Source organism: Bos indicus x Bos taurus, chromosome 10 (genome assembly GCF_003369695.1).
Source record: "Bos indicus x Bos taurus breed Angus x Brahman F1 hybrid chromosome 10, Bos_hybrid_MaternalHap_v2.0, whole genome shotgun sequence".
Classification (NCBI taxonomy): domain Eukaryota; kingdom Metazoa; phylum Chordata; class Mammalia; order Artiodactyla; family Bovidae; genus Bos; species Bos indicus x Bos taurus.
The window spans coordinates 372,855-386,245 of NC_040085.1; the positions used below are offsets into that span (position 1 = coordinate 372,855).

Sequence of the window (13,391 nt, forward strand, 5' to 3'; positions counted from 1 at the left end):
AGGAGGTATATATGCTGCTACTGCTGCTGCTAAGTCGCTTCAGTCGTGTCCGACTCTATGCGACCCCATAGACGGCAGCCCACCAGGCTCCCCCGTCCCTGGGATTCTCCAGGAAAGAACATTGGAGTGGGTTGCCATTTCCTTCTCCAATGCGTGAAACTGAAAAGTGAAAGTGAAGTCGCTCAGTCGTGTCTGACTCTTAGCGACCCCATGGACTGCAGCCTATCAGGCTCCTCCGTCCATGGGGTTTCCCAGGCAAGAGTACTGGAGTGGGGTGCCACTGCCTTCTCCAGAAGTATGTATAAGAAGTGCTTTAGTTTACATGAGAAGGAGACAATGGGGAAAAGTTCAAAAAGGATGCCTAGTATTCCTACCTCTAACTCTATCAACTTTTTCTTACTAATCAACTTCACAGGGCTTAACATTTGACCTGAGGTAGTCCAGCCTATGGTTCACCACAGAACCAGCTCCAAGAACTACCAAAGAATAGTCATTTATCCATATTGTCAAACACTGACAAAAAGAAACTAGTGGCTATGCTTCTTTAATTTCCCTTATGTTAAAAGGGCTCAGTGAAAGTTCTAAGGGATCGGACACAATCCAGATCTGCTGCCCCGACTCAACCTCCTTGCTGTCTCTACTGTTTACCTTATCTCCTCTAACATAACAAATAGACAAAAATATGACAATATATTGGAAGACTAAGAGATTCTCAAGTGGTGTATTATAGTAAAACCACCTAACAAATAGAGCCAAAATAATCTTATAATTTAGTGAATGACTAAAAAATAAACAGTAAATATGAAAGTATATATAATTCTTTGAAGGAGAGTGGATTGCTAGGAGTGGTCATGCAAAAACCTTGTCCCTATATAGTACAGGAATACAAACCTTGGCTGCAGGTAGCTCTGGAGACATTTTTTCTTTTTCTGAAATTCTGAATTTTTTTGTGTGATTGGATGTGAGTAGGCATATGAATTTCTGAATCTGGTTTTTCTTTTTTCTCTTTACAGTTTCTTATAGTGTTTTCATCTCCATTGACAAATTCCTCACCTGAAAAAAAAAAAACATTTTTAAGTATCAGTGTTGTATTTCTCCTTACTGGTTATAGGACTAAGAAAGAGTCTATAATTGCTCCATGTTTCTGTTCCTTTCTAGACTGCTTTTTTATTTAAAGGAATGGAAGCCTTTAAAAATGTTTTCATGCAACAAATGTAAATTAGTTTCCTGGATACAATTTCAACAGTGAATCACTAAAATCAATGGAGCTAACATTTTCCTGCTATGAAAATGTTGTTAGGTTTCTTGACATCAAGTAGGTGCTATATTAAAAAGAAAGCTAAAAACTCATAGAAATACTGTTTTTTTAACTTCTGTCAATATTAATTTAGCACCTTCTTTCAAAGAAAATACCATTACTTAACTAATTAATAATATCTCTAAATTGTGATCCACATGTCCTCATTCTGATCAGTTTGGGCAGAGGTTAAGTGAAATTCAGTTGGAAATTTCTATGAAATAAGTAAATCTATAGGAAATGTGTACAAATTGAACACTACTACTAATACCTGGTTTGTGAGAAATCTCCTTCTCTTCTCTTTGACTAAGTTGTGAGATGTTGGTCAATTCTTCACTGTCAGTAGAATGAAAACCTATATTTTGTACGGCTTTGCTCTCTTGTCTTTTTTCAACTTTAGTTGTTTCCATTACTTGAAAAGGAACACCGCTGGATGAAGGCCTATTTGAAGGACTTGTTTCTTGGCCTGTGTCAGTATAATTCCTTTTAGTGTCTCCTTCCTTATTCACCTTTTCCACAACATGTAGATCTGTTTGATTCATTAAAGGAGTTAGTATGCTAGGGCTATAATCCTGAGGATTCTTGATTAGCTTCTCATGACTGGTCAACTCTGAAACTTCATGTGTCAAGACTGTCCCTATACAAGCCAGAGGAGTATGTTCAGGATTGCCATGTGAGTGATCAAAAGAAGTTCCACATGAACATTGTTCATAATTTGAAACATGTTCAGAAACTATTATATTATCTGAATTAGAAAAACTAACAGCTTCCTGTTGTGGAAGTATGGTTAGGCTGTCTTCTTTTAACTCATTTTCCTGTGGAAAATGGTCTTGAGAAGGTAAAAATTGTTGAAAATCCATTTCTTCTCTATTTGTTTTATTCTCTGTATAAGTATCATGGTTTTCGCAACCTGAAGAACTTATCACCTTTTTAGATATTACAGTCTCCTCAGAAGCACAGGAATCACCATGATCATCATTATTAAAGTTTTCCTTTATAAAGGATGGGGAAAATTTTTCCCACTTGAGGCTCTCATCTTTTTGACTTGAGTTACTGTTTTCATGAGATTTATAAGGGCTAATGTGCTCCTGGTCTTGGAGAGTATGAGGCTGCTGATCTGTAGTAACAAGTAGTAACTTGGTTTTTTCATGTAGAGAAAGTCCTAAGAGAGAAACAGCTTCAGCTTGGTCAATGGATTCTACTTCCATACATTTTATTTCTTGACTGTCTGATAAATCCAGGCTTTGAACATGTGTCTCTCTGGGAATTGAACAAGTTTCAACATCATTACGCAAACCATTGTTCAGGCCTGATAGAGCTTGGCTAAAAGGTTTACATGACTTTTCTGGAAGGTCATCAAGGATTTGGAGAGCTTGTTGCTGACGAGTAACTGATCTGCTTATTCTTCTAGAAGAAGAGACAGCCACTGTCTTTCTTGGACTGCTTTCTTGGCTTGTATCATCCACTTGAGTCCTTTTATGTTGTGTATTTCTTCTTCCTTTATCTTTAGACACACTTGTGCTGGGATCCTCAGCACTATGGAGATTGTCCTTTCTGAATCCTGTAGAGTGTATCTGGTTAAGAATTGATTGTTTCTGCTTGGATTTACCAATTCTCATGTTTGGGGAATCTTTTTGATAATGTTCATATATATCTGTATTTATAAATAAACTCTTCTTGCTTCCTTTATTGACTTCTACATGTTCTGGCTTCTGTCTGTTGGAATTTTCATCATAAACAAACCCACTGTGATTTTTAGAACTGAATTTTGGTTTCTATAGAAACAAAATACACAGTTTTAACTGTCAGCTGTAATTCTGCATTCAACTCATTCTGGATTGGAGAAAAAGAAAACTATTATTCCATTCAACCTTATAATTTGATCTAACCACAGGGCCTTATAATTTGATCTAACCACAGGGCCTGCTGGGATATATACAACCTGATATATATTTCAGAAAAAATAGACTAAAAGCAGGAAGACAAATGTAATAGATTCAAACTCCATGTATGTGCTAATTGTTATCTTTTCCTGTACATTTTAATTTGTACTTGCCAGTATTTTAGCACAATCAATCTTATTACTAAACATAATAAAAAATTTTAATCAAGCTAATCCATATAGGCTTTTAAAACAATCAGATAATTCCTTCACAAGGAATCTTTGTAACTATGCTTTAAAACCACTCTCCTCTCCCATTTGTTATAGAGACAGAATTAAGTTTCTTCTTCTGGTATCTGTTAGCATCATAGGTAGGGTAGTGGAAGAAGGGATTTAAAAACAAAAAGACAGATATGCAACCAAGTAGGCGTGTGCGGAAAGATTACTGTGGGCTGACAAGACTGAGACAGGGCCAGGGCTTCCTCTCACACATCACAACCTAAAGCATCAGATGGGAAATAACTGCCCACCACATAAAGTTTAACGGGCTGGATTAGCACCTTTGACTCTCATACTGTGCTCAGGCCAGAGGGAAGTCAACATGGCTGATAAACCTCATGGCTTTATAAAGAGGAGAAAGGAAGTAGGAATGGTTACCAATACATTAGTGTGCCCACATACACTACATTTACTCAACTGCTTCCCAAACTAACAGCCCAGAACCTTCTGAGTCTCATGTAATTATTCCAAAGTGTCTAAAAAGCAAAGGCGAAGTCACTGTTCCTGATGAATGCTTCAGCGGTCTTTCTTTCCCCTCCGATGAGCAATAAAATAACCCGCAGGTGTGCTCTATAAACACGTTCACTGCTGAACAGAGAGCTACCTTGTGAGGGTGTGCATCCTCTCCATCTGAGGGGTCAAGGCTATTCTTCTGAGCTGTAAACAAAAAGAGAAAATCAAAGAAAACAGCCTCCAGAGGTCAGACTCTAGGCTTCTAAAACCACAAGGCCTTTGCCATGAGCAAACCAAGTGGAAAAAATAAAATTATGGAAACACATTTTATTAAAATTGGCACATATAAAATTACATAATTCATGATTTCCATATTTATTATAAAACAAATACTATCTTGAGAGAGCTGAAAACACTTCTGTAGGAAAAGCAAAACAGACCCAACAACATAATGCTGAAGATGGGCACTGAACTCGGTATTTTTATATTCCCCACAGTTATACTCAGATATGCAAGTGTACAAGCTTTTATAAGGCAAAAATTCTTTCATAATGAATTGTATCATTATCACTTCCTAATACATCTGCTTACTAAAGTTGAAGGATACATGATTAACATACAGAAATCCACTGCTTTTCTATACACTAATAGGGAACTATCAGAAAGAGAAAGCAAGGGAATTAAAAAAAAACATACATTTACAATCTCACCAAAAAGAATAAAATACCAAGGAATAATCTTAACCAAGGAGGTGAAAGACTTATACTTTGAAAACTGTAAATATCAGTGAAGGAAACTGAAGATGATACACGGAAAAGAGAAGACATACTGTGTTCTTGGACTGAAAGAATACTGTTAAAATTTCCATACTACCCAAAGTAATCCACAGATCTAATGCAATCCCTATCAAAACAGTCACAGCATTTTTCGCAGAACTACAAGTAATCCTATAATTTATGCAAGACCACAAAAGACCCTGAACTGCCAAAGCAATCTAGAGAAAGATGAACAGAGCTGGAGGAATCATGCTCCCTGACTTCGGACTACACAAAACTACAGTAATCAAAACAGCATGGCGACAGCACAAACACAGACACAGATGGATGGGACAGACTAGAAAGTTCAGAAATAAACAAATGCAGTTATTTTCAACTAACCTGTGACAAAGGAGGCAAAAATACACAATGGATAAAAGAAAGTCTCTTCAATAAACGGTACCTAGGATAAGTAGTGAAACTGGACAGCTACATGTAAAAGAATGAAATAAGAACATTTTCTCACACCACATACAAAAATAAACTCAAAATGGATTAAAGACATAATTGTAAGAACAGAAACCACAAAACTTCCAACAGAGAACATGGGCAGGATGTTCTTTGAAATAAATCATTGTAATATTTAATATTATTTTGGATCTGTTTCCTAAGGAAACAAAGGAAATGAAATAAAAGATAAACAAATGGGACCTAATAAAACTGAAAAGCTTTGCATAGCAAAGGAAATCACTGGCAAGACAAAAAGATGACCTACTAAATGGAAGAAAATATTTGCAAATGATATGACCAATAGAGGTTAATGTCCAAAATATATAAACAATTCATAAAATGCAATATAAAACAAAAAACTAAAAAAATGGGCAGAAGATGTGAATAGACATTTTTCCAAAGAAGATATACAGATAGCTAACAGGCACATGAAAAAATGTTCAACAGTAATAATCATCAGAGAAATACAAATCAAAACCGCATTGAGATGTTACCTCACACCTGTCAAAATACCTATCATCAAAAAGTCTACAAACAACAAAAGTTGTTAAGGATTTGTAGAATAGGGATCCCTTGTACACTGTTGGTGGAAATGTAAATTGCAGCCACTATGCACCGACTCAGTGGACATGAGTTTGAGCTGGGAGACAGTGAAGGACAGAGAAGCCTGGTGCGCTGTAGTTCATGGGGTCGCAAAGAGTTGGACATGACTTAATGACTGAACAACAACAACAACAACAATGGAAAACAGTATGGAGACATGGAGACTTCTCCAAAAACAAAAAGTAGAGCTAAGATATGACTGGACTTCCTTGGTGGCACAGTGGATAAGAATCCACCTGCCAATGCAGGAGACACAGTCTGATCCCTGGTCTGGGACGATTCCACATGCTGTGGAACAACTAAGCCCGAGGGCCACAACTACTGCGTCCATGCTCTGGGGCCTGTGAGCTGCAACTACTGAGCCTGTGCACCGCAACGAGTGAAGCCCGAGAGCCCACACGCTACAGCTACGGAGCCAGCGCGCTGCAACTGCTGAAGCCCAAGCACCTACAGCCAGTGCTCTGCAACCAGAGACGTCTCCGCAGTGAGAAGCTCGTGCACCACAAGGAAGAGCAGCCCCTGCTCTCCACAACTAGAGAAAGCAAATGAAGACCCACTGCAGCCAAAAATAAAATTAATTAATTAAAAAAAAAGAAACCATGACATGACCCAGTAATTAAACTGCTGGATGTATCTCCAAAGAAAATGAAAACATGAATTCAAAAAGATACTAGCACCCCCATGTTCATAGTAGCATTATATATAATACCAAAGATATGGAAACAACCTAACTGTCCATAGCAGATGAATGGATAAAGAAGATGGAGTATATATTCATGCAATGGGATACTGCTCAACCATAAAAAAGAATGAAATTCTGCCATTTGCAACAACCCAGAAGGTATTATTCTTGGTGAAATAAGAGAAGGACAAATACTCTGTATTACCACTTATATGTGGAATGTAAAAATATAAATCAATGTATAAACAGAAACAGACTCACAGATACAGAGAACAAAGTAAAAGTTACCAGTGGGAAAAGGCAAGAGGGGCAAAAAAAAAAGGTTTGGGAATTAAGAGATACAAAATACTTTGTATAAAATAAATAAGCACAGGGATATAGCCATTACTTTGCAATAACTTTAAATGGAGTATAACATATAAAAATACTGAATCACTACATTGTATACCTGAAACTAACATAATATTGTAAATCAATTATACTTCAATAAAATATAAACGATTCTTATATAATCTTTTTGAAAGTGAAGTTTAACTTAACTGTTCCTTTGCTGTTTAACTTACCAGTGTAATGATGAATGACAACGCAAAAGTATAGCCATAAGAAAATATTCTTAAGGAATGAAAGTTAACAATCCTGGCCATATTCATTGAAAAAGATACAGCCAAGCATAAGTCACAACTTACAACTCATGTTATTCAGTCAATGGATTATGGGGGGAAAACCCAGAACTGTATAAAAGTTTTCTGTTTGCAATGCATATCCTGGGGAAAAGTACATTTAGTATTATCTTTCTAGTTCCTTCAGAGTTCTTCCATTTGGTGCATTTGCAAACAAGTCAGTGTGCTCTACTAATGGAATGAAGCGAAATTTCCTCAAAATTTCTGAGGAAAATCAATTTAATTTCTATAATTCTAAGCTTGATTTCTATAACTCTCTACTAAGGATGACATGGTTGGATGACATCACTGATTCAATGGACCTGAGTCTGAGCAAATTCCAGGAGACAGTGACAGACAGGTTAGCCTGGCGTGCTGCAGTTCATGGGGTCACAAGGAGTCGCACACAACTGAGCGCCTCAACAGCAACTGCTGACATGATGAACAGATGTAATAGAGCAGTTTAAGTTTACCTGATGCAAGACGGTTTCGATGTTTAGGAACAAATTTCTCAAGGAGACGCATCATACGTGAGTCTTTGGCTTCATCTAAAGCACACTTTCCATTATCATTTCTAAATAAAGGATCTGCTCCATTCAAAAGAAGTAACTCTGCCACCTAGAGGAAGATTGTTTCATGTGAGGAGCCCAGACAAAAAGTTTATTATTATTATAAATGTATGCTAGCATACAACTGTAAGCAACATCAAATATTTCTTTCCAAATATTTGGAATTTACCAACCATACAGAGTTTGGGTTTACCTGTAACATCGTTGCCCAACAACAAAAATCAATGTAACCACTACTGAATCATAATTTGTTGATGTACATATGACTTCTCTTACCAGGAAAAGAGACAGGAAGCAAGGAAGAGGGAAGAAAGCAGGGAGGGTGGGTGGGCAGAATGTCTATGGTTTGGCTGATGATGAAATGGAGCTAGCATATATTCTGGGAACTTGAATTACATTCTGGGAACCTGAATTACATTAACAGGTTCCAGGAGATAGTATGTCTTCTACACATACCTTTGCTGCTGCTCCTCCTCCTCAGCGTCAGAGAGAAACCAGGAAACTCTTACTCTGTTACTACTCCTCAAGTAGCCTCCTTTATGAAGCACTCCCTGACCTCCTCACCCACTGATGCCCTAGAGAAAAATGACCTCTTCCTTCTTTTATGTACATATTTTATGTCCAATATATACTATATTATATTATACTTACCTCTTATACCTCTTGCCTATATTTCAAGTTTTTTAGGGTGGGACTCTGTTTTTCTTTTAAAATTAATATTTTTGGGTAGAAAATTAATAAATATGGTTCAGAATACAGAAGGCTCAGAGAAACAGACAATAAAAACTAAGTTTCCCTTCTCTACCCTTGTACATCAGTCATCTAATTATTTCTTCTAAGTTAGCTCTGGTTACAGTTTCCCCTGAATTTTCCCAGTGTCTAGTCCAACAGGTATGTATGTGTATATCATAAATGTGTATATATGTTGTTTCTTACACAAGTGGGCCTATAATACATATATTTTTCTGTGCTTTAGCTTCTTTCCTGCCTACCCTACCCTGCATCAGACTCTGAAAACTGTTTCAAATCAGATAGATTGAACTTCCTCATTCTTTCTAGCAGCTAAGTAATAATTTACTTTTTAATATACCTATATGAATGTATTAATGCTTCAATTTAGAAGACTCTTGAGAGTCCCTTGGACAGCAAGGATCTCAAACCAGTAAATCCTAAAGGAAATCAATCCTCAATATTCATTTGAAGGACTGATGCTGAAGCTGAAGCTCCAAAGCTTTGGCCACCTGATACGAAGAGCTGACTCACTGGAAAAGATCCTGATGCTGGGAAAGACTGAATGCAGGAGGAAAAGTGGATGACAGAGGATGAGATGGTTGGATGGCATCACTGACTCTCAATGGACATGAGTTTGAGCAGAGTCTGAGAGATGGTGGAGGACAGGGGAGCCTGGCATGCTACAGTTCATGGTGTCAAAGAGAGTCAGACATGACTGAGCAACTCAAAAACAACAACCCTACTAATGGATATTTAAGTTGCTTCCAAGTTTTCACAACAGATATATGTCTTAATCATCTTTATATTCCCAGTGTCTATTTCAGTATCTGGAAAAGACTGTATGTTTAATAAATGCTGTTTAATAAAAGAATGAATGTTGGTCTAGGAGGATGTGTGGAACAAGCTTTAAAGAACATTATACTAAAAGAAGCCTAGATTTCCATGTAAATATCTAGAATGAGAGATAGGTCAGAATTTCTATAAATTTTAAGCATATAAAAATTATATACATATATACTTATATCTATATATATTTAATATGTATTTCCTTTTACATGTATGTATTTCCTTTTACAAAAAAAGCATTCTACAAGAGAAAAGTGCCCCATCACACACAGGGATAATATAAGCCAAATCCTTTCAAAATTAAGATTCAGAAACTTGATGATTCTGCTTTTCAAACGACTTTGTTATGGGAGTTTAAAGCTAGGTAAGAGGATTGAAAGTAATAGTAGGTATAATTAAATCTATAATTCATATGCCTAGATCTGCACATACTGTTCAGCAATACAAATGGAAAGCATATTGCTTTCTTTCAGGAAAAGTAATTCCGTAAGTTTGTTTATCTCTGGAGGTTTTATGTCAAATAATAAAGCATGCAGTATGAGAGTATCTGAGGGTCAAGGAACATGAAAAAGAAGACAGGAGGAAGGGAAGAGAGCCTCACTTCTCTGGAAATCCGGATGGTTGCCCTAAGCGAGGGAATACATTACTTTGGCAGTCTCTGTTTTATCCACTGCCTAGTGGATACTCTCTATCCATGTACTCTATGGACACCAACTATCCACATTTACCAATTTCCTCTATAGCCTGCTATCAGGACTTCTGAAGCCTACTTATATTACACACTCTTTAACTTAAAAAACTCTCTCTCTTCTCATCAAATGGCAGTAAATAAGTTATTTCCATGGAGTTTTTAACCCTGTATTTAAAACCTGCATTTGATTCTGTATTAGTTATCTGTTGCTACCTGACAAGTTACCCCAAAACTCAGTAGCTTAATAATAAATATTTATAATCTCATGGTTCTGTGGGTCAGGAATTTGGGAGTGGTGGAGGTGGTTAGTTCTGCCTTGGGGCCTCTCAGGAGGTTGTAGTCAAGAGGCTGGCTGGAGATACAATCATCTAGAAGCTTGACAGCACCTGGAGGATCTGTTTCTAAGATGGCTCACTCATGTGGCTGTGGGCAGGAAAAAGCTCAGCGCGCTGCCAGAGCACCTCACCATGGAGCTGCCTGAGTGGCTACTTGATATGACATCTGGCTTCCTTCAGCTGTTGAACGAGTGGCTGACAGAACAAGGAAGACGCCACGATAGCTTTCAACCGGGTCTCAGAAGTCATATGATGTGTTACTTCTGCCACATCCTATTTGTTAGAAGCAATTCACTGAAACTGCAGCCCACACTCCTGAGGAGAAGACTCAGGTTCCACCTTTCAGACAGAAGAGTGTTAAAGAACTTGTGGCTATTTTAAGGCCACCACATATTCTTAACTGGAACAAGCAGAGCCATTTCAGTAAGTGGCTGGCCTCACAATCTCCACTTATTTAATTCATCAAACAGTAGACCCCTGAAGGAAATACTTCTACTGAGAGCTTGCCTGTGGCTTTTCACCTTCAACAATATTATTGAATCTAGTGCTTCTCCTTCTAAAATCAGCTGACTTCTGTATTGCTGAACCACTCTGACTCCATCTTGTCAGCTCTACTTTAGTCCTTCCCCTCTCCTTTCTGCATGACTGCACTTTAGCCTACTCATAAGGAATGTGCTCAAGCCAGATAAATTCACTAACAACTTTGCCTTCATCAGATGTGGAAGCTGAAAGAACGCCTTTTGCTGATGCAGATGGTTAATGGTCATGAGACCCAGGAGGAGGAAAACTCTCCATTCCAGTCAGTGCGGATGTGCTTCTCACTTGGTGGTCAGATTCTAATTTTAGCTCTGGCCCCTTGAAATCCCCCTGGACTCCTTTCTGTGGTGTAGAGCACAACTGTGCATGCCTCTGGATTGCTCTCTGCCCAATCTTGCCAGTATATAAGTTATCCACAATAAACTTCATGATTGCACTGTATGGAACTGCTTTGTTAATAAAGCTCTGTTTTACAGACTCAAAGTTCCTCTAAGTTTGGAGGATATTATTTCATATCTCTTCCTTCCAATAAATCCCTTGTGTAAGAAGCCAATAAGACAGAGAATAAAATTCTTTCAAGTACTTGAAAAGCCAGTATTTTGACTATACATTCCTAATGGGGTATAAACAAAACAAAAAGCTTCATTAGTAGTTCCATTGTTATTACTATTGTTAATAACAGAAATATCACTAATAGTAATATTGTAAATAAAATGTACAATAAAGAAATAATATATTAAGAAACAAATGCTTAGCATAAAAGAAAAAGAGATACAAGTAAAAAATAAAGTTATTATTAATCTATAATATTAAGTTTGAAATGGAAATATCAGTAAGAACTCATGATTTTTCTTTCTAAAAGTATGATTTCATGGAAAATGCCTAAAAACAATAACATCCAATAGCAATGAGCACACCTCGCACCCAAACTATGGTCTCTAAATAGATTTTCCATTAAAACAGCCATTTACAGAAAATACGGGAAGAAACCATAAAAATCAGTCAAATCCAGAATTTCGGAAACCCCAACCAACAAATTACCCAGGCTCCAGAAGAGACAAAACACAGGAAGAAATGTTATAGATTAAAACATACTTGAGACATAAAAAACACATGTAGTACATAGACCCTGACAGATCCTCATTCAAACAAAACTTTTAATAAAAACCACTTTTAGATAATTTGGGAAAATTTGAATATGGACTGGGTAGTATTAAATGGTATTAACAAATAAGTTTTATTAGGTAAGATGATTTAAAAAATGTGGGTGTGAGAAAAAAGTCCTTATCTGTTAGAGATGCAGGTACAAGTATTTATCGGTAAAATGGTACGATGTCTGGAATTCAAAAAAAATACTCCCAACAATGACAAAACACTATCCATGGTCCTGCCTACTATGTGGTATGACTTTCTATAGTGCAATAGAATAAACAATCAAACTTTATAAGATAGCTCACTCCAGACACAAATGGAATGGATAACCAACATGTCTGGGGATATCTTTTTAATATCTGTGAATCCTAATAACACAGTCAATGAACCTCTAATTCAACATCTCAAATACATATCACAAGCATGCTCCATCAAATAAAAGCTTGCTGCTGCTGTTGCTGCTAAGTCGCGTCAGTCGTGTCCGACTCTGTGAGACCCCATACACAGCAGCCCACCTGGGATTCCTCTGTCCCTGGGATTCTCCAGGCAAGAAAACTGAAGAAAAGCTTGCTAAAACTGCGATACCTTATATCAACTTGTCATGCCATTTCCTTCACAAATTAAGCCTAATAAAGGAGGATCAAGGTCAGTCTGACATGATGTGTTCTTAGCGATGTCTGCTTATGCTCAAAGATCATTATGCCTGCCTAAATGTCTCCCGCTGTATGTTTAATAATTTATCCCAGATTTTTCTAAGTAACCACAGTAAGCTGATCATCTTAAATTCACAAATTCTACTTTTTCCACACACTTAAAAGAATGTATTTAAGTGTTGTTGCTGTTGTTGTTTAGTTAGTAAGTCATGTCCAATTCTTTGCAACCTCATGGACTGCAGCATGCCAGGCTCCTCTATCCTCCACTATCTTCTGAAGTTTGCTCAGATTCATGTCCACTGAGTTGGTGATGCAATCTAACCATCTCATCTTCTGCTGCCCCCTTCCTTTGCCTTCACTCCTTCCCAGCATCAGGGTTTTTTCCGATGGGCTGGCTCTTCGAATCAGGTGCCAAAGTATTGGAGCTTCAGCATCAGTCCTTCCAATGAATAATCAGGTTGATTTCCTTTAGGATTGACTGGTTTGATCTCCTTGCAGTCCAAGGGACTCTCAAGAGCCTTCTCCAGCATCACAATTCAAAAGCATCAATTCTTTGATGCTCAGCCTTTTTTATGGTACTTGACTACTGGAAAAACCATAGCTTTGACTCTACGGACCTTTGTCGGCAAAGGGATCTTTCTGCTTTTTAATATGCTATGTAGGTTTGTCATAGCTTTCCTTCCAAGGAACAAGCATTTAACTTCATGGCTGTAGTCAGAGTCCACAGTGATTTTGGAGCCCAAGAAAAAAAAATCT

At 37.4% G+C, this 13,391-nt stretch overlaps 1 protein-coding gene across 3 annotated transcripts in view; it reads right to left on the reverse strand.

Moving 5' to 3' along the window:
• Window positions 1-13,391, reverse strand: part of ANKRD31 (ankyrin repeat domain 31) — a 135,895-nt gene that overhangs the window by 62,830 nt on the left and 59,674 nt on the right. For all 3 annotated transcript variants that reach the window (XR_003512955.1, XM_027552894.1, XM_027552893.1), the window contains exons 14-17: window positions 7,594-7,738; window positions 4,063-4,115; window positions 1,569-3,072; window positions 892-1,053 (exon numbers count right to left, since the gene is read on the reverse strand). Coding sequence is in view for 2 of the 3 variants with exons in the window: in XM_027552894.1 (XP_027408695.1) it covers window positions 892-1,053; window positions 1,569-3,072; window positions 4,063-4,115; window positions 7,594-7,738 (1,864 nt within the window). In the remaining variant the exon portion in view is untranslated. The remainder of the gene's footprint in view (window positions 1-891; window positions 1,054-1,568; window positions 3,073-4,062; window positions 4,116-7,593; window positions 7,739-13,391) is intronic.